The following is a 13,093-nucleotide window of genomic DNA, read 5'->3' as shown; positions in this document are numbered from 1 at the left end:
TACAAATATTCAAAATGCGAAATGAGATGGTGATTAAAATAAAACCACGGTAGTGTTTGGTGCGACCGTCGTCAGCTGCAGACACTCGATTGTGTGTTTTTCTATGAGGGATATGGTGACAAAATCTTTTGCTACAATGCTAGTAAAATCCGAGGTACCCGGTCAGTTCCGTTCTGATGCTCGGTAAACGAGCATCGTAAAGCTGACAATAAAAAGGTGTATTAATTGTGTTGTTTAGTGCGTCAGAAGTGTACTCGTGTGGAGAGAAGTGAATTCAGTTTGCATTGCTTTTTTATTATGAATTGATAAAGATGAACTTCAAGCACAAGTACGTTGAAGGTGGTAGACTTCGGGGTGAAATTGAATAAATTAGAGCTTGAGCATTTGATTTATTAAATATAAATTACTTTACAGTAATTTTCATAATCCAGAAACGTTTGAACTTTTGATGAGGATGACGAATTTTCTGTATTTTTTGAGATCCCATCATTGATCCTTTTGAGAAAGTGTATACAACGCGTAATTTATCGCCGTACTCATATCATGCCAAGTGAAAATTATTCCGATTGTGCAATGAGGAAAAGAAATTTCAAACGACGAAATGGCTTTCTATTTTTACCGTTCTTACCGTCTCGTTGCAGTAACGCCGTAGTATCTGCAGACGGGGTACCACGGTTGCTCGTTCTGTTGCTGCTGCTCGCAGGCACAGTGACAGCTGCTCTCCCGGGACAGTTCACCTTCAGCTGCCATCGGCATGGGCGCGAGTGCAAGCTGTGGAACCTTTACTTGGACACACCGGACGAGGTGTCCGAGGCGCTGATTAACACCGGTGGCGATGGTAGCGGTTCGTTCGTCGAGGTTGAGATAGCGTACTCGTCGTTGCCGATCATCCCGCAGTCACTGTTCAGCGACAATGAAAATGTAGTCTCACTCAAGATGGAGGATTGTGATGTGGAGCTGCTCGAGGCGAGCACCTTCGATGATGCGCACGAGCTGAAGTATTTGCAGCTTCAGAAGAACCATCTGACGGCGCTGAAGGATGATGCGTTCGTACGTGCGTCGAAACTGCTCCGGATCAACCTTGGTGCCAACCGGATCGTTACGGTCGGCGAGTTCGCTTTCCGCGGGTTGGATAATTTGGAAACGTTACGGCTGTCCAGGAACAAGATCGCTCAGTTTGCGAGTAAAACGTTCGCCGGGTTGCACCAGCTGACGGAGCTCAATCTCGATCACAACCATGCAGAGGAGCTACCGGATCGATTGTTTGAAGAGTTAGGGCAGCTGAGAGAGCTGCATCTAGATCACAACTACCTTTCCGGGCTGACGAGAAACACGTTCCTCGGTTTGACGGGTCTGCGGAAGTTAATACTGAAGGAAAACGAATTGGTTTCGATAGACCCACAAGCTTTTGCACCACTTTCCGCACTGACCGAGCTAGATCTGGAAGGAAACAATCTGAAACTCCTTTCACCGAATACGTTCGTACCGTTGGGGCATCTACGCGAACTCGTCCTTGCGGACAACTACATCGAGCGGCTAGATGACGGGATCTTTGGGGGCAATGTGAACCTGGAGATACTGAAGCTAAACAACAATTCCATCGAGGAGCTGCAGCCTGCCGTATTGGCTAGCTTGAAAAATTTGGAAGATTTGTCACTGCAGCATAACGAAATCCGGGTGCTCGATAAACACCTGCTTAAGAGTGCCACCAGTTTAAGAGTGCTCCAATTGGAGGGAAACGTTATTCATAAGATCATCCCGGGCACGTTTGATACTCTGAAACGGTTAGAGACGTTGGACCTCGAGGATAACAGTTTGTCATCGATTGAGGGCGGTCTTTTTAGTGGTTTATCTTCTCTTGAAAAGCTGTTCATAAATGAAAACCAGATTGAGGAACTGAAAGCAGGCACATTGAAGGGCTTGGAGCGGCTGAGAAAGCTGGAGCTAGAGCAAAACATTATTAGACGAATTGACGAGCGCTTTCTGGACGATACGACTCAGCTGCGTACACTGTCGCTGGAAGAGAACCTTATCGATGAGGTGCCGGTCAAGTTGTTCGCAAATCAAAAAAGTCTGAAGGAGATTTCGCTAGAAAACAACAACATTCAGCAGCTACCGGACGGGGTGTTTGCGGCCATCTCCACCTGTCTGGAGGAGCTTTATCTTGCCGATAATGATCTGTCGGAGTTGTCGCCAGCCGTTCTGGATCTTCCCCGCTTGGAGCTGCTCGATGTTTCCGATAATAAGTTCCGCGATCTTCCGGACGACATGTTCAGCAAGGCGAAACAATTGCACGAACTGTACGCGGATGGTAACATGATCGACGACATACCGGATGCTCTGAGATCGTTGCTACGATTGTCGACACTTTCACTCACACGTAACCGTTTGCACGATATCGATCCGCAGAGCTGGAGCATGATGCAGCGGTTGAAGGAGTTGTATCTGTCGGAAAACTTCATCCAAGTGCTCAATCCACAAACTTTCGAGCGATTGGAATCGCTGAAGGAATTGCATCTCGACCGTAACCATCTGCATACAATTCCCCCCAGCACGTTCGCACGCAATGGTAATTTGGAGAAGTTGAACCTATCCAGCAACCATTTGGAGGGACCCCTGGTGAACAGTTTTGCTGGGTTATGGAAACTGAAAGATCTTCAGCTAGCGGACAACCCACTCGTCACGATGGAGGCAAATAGCTTCCGAGATCTGCGGAAGGTGGAGAAACTCTCGCTTGAGAACGTGAGTTTGGCCGATGTAGGTGGTAGCCCATTCTACGGTATGTCATCATTGGAAAGGCTGGACCTCGACGAGAACCGTGTGCAGCGTCTCGAGGGATCATCGCTGAGAGGGTTGGAGATGCTGGAAAAGTTGTACATCAATCACAACCCCGTGTCACGCATCGATACGAACACGTTCAAACATTTGGGCAATCTGAAGGTCATCTCGATCGGACCCGGTGCGATCGATTTCACGGAAGATTTGCTGCAGAACAACCAGCGGCTGAAGGAGCTGTATCTGTTCGATTGTGTTGCCAGCCCACTTCCTGGGCGATTTTTCCATTTCAACAAGAAACTGCAAACTCTTGCGATCGTCAATAATAGCAAATTGGGTGCGTTGAACAAGCAGTGGTTTAAGGATCTATCCAACCTGCAAACACTTGTGCTCATTCGTAATGGTTTGACGCAGTTTGAGAAGGGTATTTTCGATTCGCTGGACGGTTTGGACGAGCTGTACCTGTCGGGAAATCCGGTCGGAGAGTTGGATCGGGACGTGTTTGCGAAGGTCGTTGGGTTGGAGGTGCTAGACCTGTCAAGCATGAAGCTGCGTACCCTTCCGATGGGAATATTCGACAATCTTTACGATCTGGAAAACTTGGATTTGGGCGAGAATCAGCTGGCAAACGGATTAACGAACGGTGTGTTTAGAAACCTATACTCACTGAAAACACTTTCGTTGGATAACAATCATCTGAAAACGCTAGATACGGTATTGTTTGATGATTTGAAAAATCTGCGCACAATTGATTTGAGCGGCAACGAGCTGAGCAGTCTCGATCCCCAGCTATTCCACGATTCACTCGATCTAGAATTGCTAGATCTCTCATCGAACAAGTTCGCCACATTCGATCTTCAACAAACGACGTTTTCTAAGACGCTGGTCGAGCTCGACATGGACGACAATCAACTGGTCTCGATCCGCGTGACAGAAGATCTGGAGGAACTGTATGTGGAAAACAATCAACTCACGGCGATCGAGGTAGACAACTCTCCGTCGTACAATCTGCGTAGCCTTTCTATTGCGAACAACAAGTTCACCGAATTGGACTCTCTGTATCGGTTCAACAATCTCGAGGAGCTGGACGTATCGTACAATGGTGAGCTTCGCGTATTGGAGTTGGGCAGAATATCGAAAGCAATGTCGGTATTGGAGGTATTGAACGTATCTCATTGCGTCATCGACGAATTGGATCTGGCGGAGATTGAAGTACACGCATTCCTGGAGCTGTTGGACGTATCGGGCAATAAGCTGAACAGTTTGGAGATGGATGCTTACCGATACTTCCCCGCCGTGGAGAGCTTCATATTTGGAGGTAATGCGTTCGAGAGGTTCTCCATCGAGGAGGTGTTGAGCAGTTTTAAGGATTTGGAACTAATAGGACTGGATGGTACTGTATGGGATCCTGCTTTTCTGGATGAGCTTGAGAGCTACATTGCGGACAGGGATGTCAGATTTTGGCATCATGGAACTACAGAGAGCCCAACGTGTACCATTGGTCGCGTTAATCAGCTGTTTTGTTGATAACCGTGTGGGAAAAATGAGGACACGAAGAGGATCGTTATGCGAAGAACGAACTGAATAAGAAGCTTTTGTGTTTCGAGATTATGTTGAATAAATGTCAGTCGGTTTGAAAAAAGAAGCGAACGTGGTTGAGCAGTAAATTATCTGTATGAAAGATTTAAATTCATCTTGTTTTCGTATAAATACACAACATTACATAATTTACGACACGTAAACGCAACTCGTTTGGACAAATGTCAAAGGGTAACAGTTGCTGATGAACTTACGGGCATTGAGTTGTGTCTTGCTTATCGAAACAGGTTAAGAATCATCGTCTCAGCCAAAGTAAAGCCATAAATGATGGATGGTTCTTGACCACACCGGAATGTGTGGAACACAAACCACGCGAACGAAACCTGTTGCTAATCATGATCAAATATTGCTTACAAAACATTGGCCAAAACAAAACTGATACCCGTTCAAGGTCATAAGCGTGATTTTTGTATATTTATTGCACTGGTGATGTTGGAGGATGGTTCAGTTCTGTTTCGGCGGCCAGCCGAACAAGTGTCGGTGTTTGGAAGGTTGATACTAACAACTCGCTGATAGGATGGGAATCCTCGGGCGAAGGTAGTTTTTTAACGTTATATAACGAATTAATGTAGGGAATGATAAGAACGTTTTGTTGTGATTTTTTGCAGCATGTTAGCAGTGGTGGCTGTATTTCTGCTGGTTGGCAGCACAAGAGGTGAAGCGAAATTTGACTGCGAATACAATGAGTGCGAATTTGTGTTGGACGATCGTGGTCCAGGGGAGGACATAAACTCGTACAAGTTTAATCTCACTGTACAAAGCGGAACTATTGAGACGAGTTTCGATGGATCACGTCTATCGATTATCCCACCGTCCCTGTTCGCTGACTACGGGCACAGAGTGGACGTGTTAATTATGCGTGAGGTAGATATACAGCGCGTCGATCCCAACACGTTCGGTGAAGCATCTGTACTACGAATGCTGCATATACAGTTAAATCGTATTCCAAAGCTGCACAACTACATGTTTCGCAATGCCACCAATCTCGAACGCATCAACTTCGGGAGTAATCGTATAAATGTGGTGGAAGAGTTTACATTTGTAGGCCAGGAGAATTTGAAAGTGCTTCGTCTGTCACGCAACAAGATTAAAGTGTTACCTCGGAAGTTGTTTGCAGGTTTGAATCAACTAACGGATCTCCATCTCGATCATAATCTTGTCGTGGAGTTCCCAAGCAGATTGTTCGAGAATCTATCACTGCTAGATGAGCTGTATTTGGCCTTTAACTACATCGATAAGCTTACAAAGGACAGCTTTGAAGGAATGCCTAAGCTAAAAAAGCTAGCGCTACAACATAATCGCATTAGTTTGATCGAACCAGAAACATTCAAACCGTTACCTATGTTAGGCTACCTCTATTTGCAATATAACATGCTGACTAGCCTATCGCCAGAGGCGTTCCTGTTGCAGACGAAGCTTGGCTATCTCGATTTGAGTTTGAACAAATTGAAAGGTTTTCCGAAGGATCTGTTCCGACAAACTGTTGCGCTCGAAGATCTGAGATTAAGCGGTAATCTTCTCAGTCAATTGCATCCCGATCTGTTCGAGAATCTGTTGAAGTTAGAAGGGCTGCATATGGAGAACAATAAGTTGACATCGCTCGATGCGGCACTGTTTAGAAATCTTCAGAAACTGGATACACTGCTGCTGGGGGACAATCAAATAAGTCACATTTTACCCGGTACATTCGATTCGCTGAAAACGCTCGAACATTTAGATCTGAATAACAATGGACTCACAACGATCGATGGAGGTTTGTTCCGTAATCTAAGATTTTTGAAGAAGCTTTACCTCATGCATAATCGTATCAGCAAGCTAAGCGGCGAATGTTTGGATGGCGCTATTCAGCTAAAAGAAATCTATCTGGATAATAATCCGATTCGATCGTTCGATGAAGAGTTTCTCAAGAAGGTTTCGTTGACACGGTTGTCGATGGACAAGAGTGGGCTGAAGAGCCTACCGAAAAATCTTTTTGCTAACCAACAGTTTATGCGTTTACTCTCGCTGGAGGGGAATAAACTGACCGAGCTAGATCCGGACACGTTCCAGCCACTTGAACGACTAGAAGAGCTAGATCTCAGTGACAATCGGCTGAAAAATATCTCGACCAGCATGGCAAATCTTTCTCAGCTTGATGTGCTGGACTTATCCAAGAATCGTCTTCGCAGCCTTTCGAACGATGCGTTTGCCAATATGACACATCTGAAAAAGCTTAACCTTGAAAACAACCAGCTGACAGAAATTCCACGTGCTGTAACGAAACTTCCAAAGCTGAAAGCGATGACGTTGGAAAAGAATAAGATTAAATCTACTAATGTGGTGGATAACATGGAACTGAAAGAGCTGTACCTGTCCGATAATGAAATTAGCTCTCTTCAGTTAGAGAAATTTCCCAGCTTGGAGGAACTATTTGTGGAAAATAATCAACTGCATAACTTGTCGGAAGCTACGTTCATCAATAACATTAAACTGAAAACTTTATATTTATCAGGAAATCGTCTTACGGGACCATTGGAACGTGTGTTTACTATTCTAACAAAGCTGGAAATACTCATTTTGAGCGATAATCCATTAGATGTTATAACTAACACCACATTCCAAGGCTTGGAAAAATTGGAAGATCTTACGCTGAAGAATATTAGTCTCAGTAGAATTAGCAACGCACCGTTTGCATCTCTTCCGCGTTTGGAGAAATTGGATCTTTCGGAGAACCGGTTTGCCAGTCTTGATAATCAAGCTCTGGCTACCAATGAAATGCTAAAAGAAATTTACCTCAACGATAACCATTTCAGCATCAATGACTTGAGTGGCTTGGTTGGACTGAAACGTTTGGAATCGATCTCTCTTTCGTATAACAACGTGATCGTACCAGACACATTGCTAGCTAACAAAACAAAGCTTACTGAACTGTTCATACAGGGAAGTACGTTCAGCAATCTACCGGCTAAGTTCTTCCGTTCAGCGCTATTGCTCGAAAAGCTGTCCATCTCCGACAATAAGCAGTTTGTGAAGCTTCCAAAAGATTTCTTCGCGGATGTACCGTATCTGCGTGAGCTCGTTCTGCTGAACAACAGCCTCTCTAGTCTCGAGACGGGGGTTTTCGATCCTTTGGGATCACTAGTGAAGTTGGACGTGTCGGAAAATCCGTTGAAGTCGCTGCCGGAAGGTTTATTCGCCAAGACGTTCAGTTTGATAAGTTTGAGAATTGCTCATGCGAATCTGTCCACCGTACCGTTGGGAATTTTCGATAATCTGTACGCACTGAACGAGCTTGATCTGAGCAACAATCAGCTGAAAACGCTTTCGAAGGGTATTTTCCATCGTCTCTACTTTCTGCAAACTATTTCACTGGATAACAATCTATTCGAGAAGCTGGAACCGGCTGTCTTTGATGGTATGGAGAAACTGAAAGTAGTGCATCTGGCCCACAACAAGCTGAGCACCTTGAATCCCCAGTTGTTTGCCGGACTACCGCTAGAAGCACTCGATCTTTCGAGCAACAAATTCGTCTCGTTCGATGAGAGTGTGATGGCGTTTGCCAATCGGCTGCTCATCCTGTCGCTGGAAAACAATGCTCTTAGCTCGCTGAAGGTATCATCAACGCTCGAGAAGCTATACATCGACGGTAACCAACTGTCCTCGATCGAGGTGCAACTGATTGAGTCGGCAGAATTCAGTACACTCACGACCATATCGGCAGTTAACAATAGCTTCACCAGTCTCGAGCCTTTCTACAAGTTTAAGATTCTATCCGAACTGGACGTGTCCTATAATAGGTTTGAAGAGCTGGAGCTGGGTAAACTGTGCCACGAAATACTGCCCCTCTACACGCTGAATGCGTCGAACAGTTTCGTTCAGCGCATCAAGATCGATGACAATGACTCACCGCCGACCCTTACGCATCTTGATATCTCAAACAACAACGTCACGACGCTGGATGTAGGTAGCTACGCACTGTTCCAGAACCTGGAGAACTTTGTGTTTGGAGGCAACAAGTTCGATTCATTTTCGGTGACCGACCTGATTCAGATGTTTAGGAATCTGCAAACGATCGGTCTCGAGGGCACGACTTGGAAGTGTGGTTTTTTGAACAGCTTGAAGGAGTCACTGACGGAGGTTGATGTTGGCTTTTGGTACAAATCCCGGAATGAAGAATATGACAGTGCAGCGGATGTGTGTTCGAAGGAGGTCGACGGTATTTGCTGCGAGTAAACAGAGCGAACTGTAAGGAAAAATGAATAGATAGAGGAGCGACATTTGACACAATAAAGTTAGAATTTTGATAATACCGCAACTTTTCTGTGGCTTTGTCCCGTTAGTGAGCTGTAGTGTTGATGACCTGAAGGGAGACAAACAAATCACAAACCTGCCTTGTTTCGAGTGTGTGTTGAATAAATTACGAAAAAAAGAAGAGCATGAAAGAAGCGATCGTGGTTGAACAGTAAATTATCTGTACGAAAGATTTAAATTCTACTTGATTGCGTATAAATACACAACGTTAACGGAACTCAAAGTCTACGCACATAACGCAACTCATTTTGACAAATGTCAAAGGGTAACAGTTGCTGATGAACTTGCAAGCATTGAGTTGTGTCTTGCTTATCGAAACAGGTTAAGAATCATCGTCTCAGCCAAAACAAACCCATAAATGATGAATGGCTCTTGACCACACCGGAATGTGTGGAACACAAACCACGGGAACGAAACCTGTTTTTAATCGTGATCAAATATTGCTTTTAAAAAAATCGGCACCAACAAAACTGATACCGGTTCAAGGTCATAAGCGTGATTTTTGTATATTTATTGCACTGGTGATGTTGGAGGATGGTTCAGTTCTGTTTCGGCGGCCAGCCGAACAAGTGTCGGTGTTTGGAAGGTTGATATTAACAACTCGCTGATAGGATGGGAAACCTCGGGCGAAGGTAGTGTTATATAACGAATTACTCTAGGGTGGTGAATGATAAGAACGTTTCGTTGTGATTTTTTGCAGCATGTTAGCTTTGGTGGCTGTATTTCTGGTGGTTGGCAGCACAAGAGGTGAAAAGGTGTTTAGCTGTAGATCCGACGATTGCACGTTTGTGGTGGATGAGCGGAAGTTGAAGGAGGACATACACTCGTACAAGTTTAACTTCACTGTGGAAAGCGGTACTATTGACGTGACTTTCGACGATTCGCGTCTCTCGATTGTTCCTCCGTCCCTGTTCGCTGACTACGGGGGCAGTTTGAAAACGTTGATTTTACGTGGGGCAGACGTACAACGCGTCGATCCCAACACGTTCGCTGAAGCATCTGTACTACGATTTCTGTTGCTGCACGACAACCGTATTCCAAAGCTGCACAACTACATGTTCCGTAATGCCACGAACCTCGAGCGCATCTATATCGGAAATAACCGTATCACGGAGGTGGAAGAGTTCACGTTTGCAGGGCTGGAAAATTTGAAAGTGATTCGTATGGGACACAACAACATTGAAGTGCTGCCACGAAAGCTGTTTGCAGGGTTGGGCCAAATGACGGATCTACATCTTTTTCAAAATCGTATCGTGGAATTGCCGGGTAGAGTGTTTGAGGATCTAGGACTTCTAGATGAGCTGTATTTAGACTTGAACTACATAGAGAAGATTTCGAAGGACTGCTTTGTGGGAATGCCGAAGCTTAGCAAGCTTAAACTGAACAATAATCGCATTAGTTCAATTCACCCGGAAGCGTTTAAACCGTTAATCGAGTTGAATTTTCTTTATTTGGAATCCAATAAGCTGACTACCCTGGCGCCAGAAGCGTTCGTGTCTCAGACGGTGCTGCTTATTCTGGATTTGAGCGACAATCAAATCAAGGAGCTTCCAAAGGATCTGTTCCGACAAACTGCTTCGCTTCAGAAACTGATGATGAACAATAATTCGCTTAGTCAATTGCATCCCGATCTGTTCGCGAGTTCGGATAGGTTGGGAGACCTGTATATGGAGAACAATGAGTTGACATCGCTCGATGCGGCACTGTTCAGAAATCTTCAGAATGTAGATACACTGCTACTGAAGAGCAATCAAATAAGTCACATTATTCCCGGTACATTCGAACCGTTGAGAAAGCTCGAGGAGTTAAATTTAGACAACAACGGGCTCATGAGGCTTGAAGGAGGTGTGTTCCGTGGTTTAAAACGTTTGAGTAAGCTTTATCTAAACCATAATCTCATCAGTTGGCTAAGTGGCGACTGTTTGGATGGTGCTAATCAGCTATCAGAACTTTACCTGGATAATAATCCAATTCAATCGATCGACGAAAACTTTCTCAATAAGTCCTTGTTAACACGGTTGTCGATGGACAAGTGTGGGCTAGAGAGCCTACCGAAAAATCTTTTTGCTAACCAACAGATTATGCGTTTACTCTCGCTGGAGGGTAATAAATTGACCGAAATAGATCCGGAAACGTTCCAGCCACTCTTTCGACTAGTACAACTAGATCTCAGTGACAATCGGTTGCAAAATATCTCCACCAGCTTGGCAAATTTTCCTCAGCTTGATGTGCTGGACTTATCCAAGAATCGTATCCGCAGCCTACCGGAGAATGCGTTCGCCAATACGGACCAGCTAAGAAAAATCAACCTTGAAAACAACCAGCTGACAGAAATTCCACGTGCTGTAACGAAGCTTCGAAGGCTGAAAACGATGACGTTGGAAAAGAATAAGATTAAATCTACTGCTGTGCCGCAGATCGTGCAAGTGAAAGAGCTGTACCTGGGCGATAATGAAATAAGTTCTCTTCAGTTGGAGAAATTTACCAAATTGGAGGAGCTATTTGTGGAAAATAATCAACTTCACAGCTTATCGAAAACTACGTTTGCCAAAAACACTAAGCTGAAAACTTTAAATTTATCAGGAAATCGTCTTACGGGACCATTGGAACGCGTTTTTACTGTCCTGAGAAAGCTGGAAAAACTAGCTTTGAGTGATAATCCATTGGGCATTGTGACAGCTACCACGTTCCAAGGTTTGGTATACCTGGAAGATCTTAAATTGAAGAATATTAGTCTTCCTAGGATAAGCAACGCACCATTTGAATCTATTTCGGATTTAGAGAAATTGGACCTTTCGGAGAATCGGCTTTCTAGCGTAGAAACGAAGGGGCTGCATACCAATGAAATGCTAAAAGAAATCTACATCAACGATAACCATCTTAGCATCGATGACTTGAGTGGCTTGGTTGGACTGAAACATTTGCAAACGATCTCTCTTTCGTGTAACAACGTGATCGTACCAGACACATTGCTAGCTAACAAAACAAAGCTTACTGAACTGTTCATACAGGGAAGCACGTTCAGCAGTCTACCGGCTCAGTTCTTCCGTTCAGCGCTATCGCTCGAAAAGCTGTCCATCTCCGACAATAAGCAGTTTGTGAAGCTTCCAAAAGATTTCTTCGCAGATGTACCGTATCTGCGTGAGCTCGTTCTGCTGAACAACAGCCTCTCTAGTCTCGAGACGGGGGTTTTCGATCCTTTGGGATCACTAGTGAAGTTGGACGTGTCGGAAAATCCGTTGAAGTCGCTGCCGGAAGGTTTATTCGCCAAGACGTTCAGTTTGATAAGTTTGAGAATTGCTCATGCGAATCTGTCCACCGTACCGTTGGGAATTTTCGATAATCTGTACGCACTGAACGAGCTTGATCTGAGCAACAATCAGCTGAAAACGCTTTCGAAGGGTATTTTCCATCGTCTCTACTCTCTGCAAACTATTTCACTGGATAACAATCTATTCGAGGACCTGGAACCGGCTGTCTTTGATGGTATGGAGAAACTGAAAGTAGTGCATCTGGCCCACAACAAGCTGAGCACCTTGAATCCCCAGTTGTTTGCCGGACTACCGCTAGAAGCACTCGATCTTTCGAGCAACAAATTCGTCTCGTTCGATGAGAGTGTGATGGCGTTTGCCAATCGGCTGCTCATCCTGTCGCTGGAAAACAATGCTCTTAGCTCGCTGAAGGTATCATCAACGCTCGAGAAGCTATACATTGACGGTAACCAACTGTCCTCGATCGAGGTGCAACTGATTGAGTCGGCAGAATTCAGTACACTCACGACCATATCGGCAGTTAACAATAGCTTCACCAGTCTCGAGTCTTTCTACAAGTTTAAGATTCTATCCGAACTGGACGTGTCCTATAATAGGTTTGAAGAGCTGGAGCTGGGTAAACTGTGCCACGAAATACTGCCCCTCTACACGCTGAATGCGTCGAACAGTTTCGTTCAGCGCATCAAGATCGATGACAATGACTCACCGCCGACCCTTACGCATCTTGATATCTCAAACAACAACGTCACGACGCTGGATGTAGGTAGCTACGCACTGTTCCAGAACCTGGAGAACTTTGTGTTTGGAGGCAACAAGTTCGATTCATTTTCGGTGACCGACCTGATTCAGACGTTTAGGAATCTGCAAACGATCGGTCTCGAGGGCACGACTTGGAAGTGTGGTTTTTTGAACAGCTTGAAGGAATCACTGACGGAGGTTGATGTTGGCTTTTGGTACAAATCCCGGAATGAAGAATATGACAGTGCAGCGGATGTGTGTTCGAAGGAGGTCGACGGTATTTGCTGCGAGTATCCAGAGCGAAATGTAAGGAAAAATGAATAGATAGAGGAGCGACATTTGACACAATAAAGTTAGAATTTTGATAATACTGCATCTGGTTTGTTTCAGTTTTATGTTGTTTATTAGTGTATAGGAGA

The 13,093-nt window shown here is 44.8% G+C and overlaps 3 protein-coding genes across 3 annotated transcripts; all 3 read left to right on the top strand.

Moving 5' to 3' along the window:
• Positions 1-311: 311 nt before the first annotated feature.
• On the top strand, positions 312-4,414 carry LOC128303092 (slit homolog 3 protein-like). Its single transcript, XM_053039946.1, has 2 exons — positions 312-328; positions 642-4,414. The coding sequence occupies exons 1-2, from the start codon at positions 312-314 to the stop codon at positions 4,300-4,302; spliced, it is 3,678 nt and encodes a 1,225-aa protein (XP_052895906.1). The 3' UTR covers positions 4,303-4,414.
• A 569-nt stretch (positions 4,415-4,983) lies between these two features.
• Positions 4,984-8,586, top strand: LOC128303091 (chaoptin-like). The gene has a single exon (XM_053039945.1). It carries the CDS (start codon positions 4,984-4,986, stop codon positions 8,584-8,586), a length of 3,603 nt encoding a protein of 1,200 aa, XP_052895905.1.
• Positions 8,587-9,365: 779 nt separating this feature from the next.
• On the top strand, positions 9,366-12,998 carry LOC128303090 (protein artichoke-like). The gene has a single exon (XM_053039944.1). The coding sequence runs from the start codon at positions 9,366-9,368 to the stop codon at positions 12,996-12,998; it is 3,633 nt and encodes a 1,210-aa protein (XP_052895904.1).
• Positions 12,999-13,093: the final 95 nt, after the last annotated feature.

The sequence above is a fragment of the Anopheles moucheti genome, chromosome 3 (assembly GCF_943734755.1).
Source record: "Anopheles moucheti chromosome 3, idAnoMoucSN_F20_07, whole genome shotgun sequence".
Lineage (NCBI taxonomy): Eukaryota > Metazoa > Arthropoda > Insecta > Diptera > Culicidae > Anopheles > Anopheles moucheti.
Note: the sequence above shows the minus strand (reverse complement) of the source record. Positions and strands in the feature narration are given on the sequence as shown.

Coding starts and splice junctions, on each gene's coding strand:
- LOC128303091 (XM_053039945.1), top strand. CDS start 4,984: ATGTTAGCAGTGGTGGCTGTATTTCTGCTGGTTGGCAGCACAAGAGGT.
- LOC128303090 (XM_053039944.1), top strand. CDS start 9,366: ATGTTAGCTTTGGTGGCTGTATTTCTGGTGGTTGGCAGCACAAGAGGT.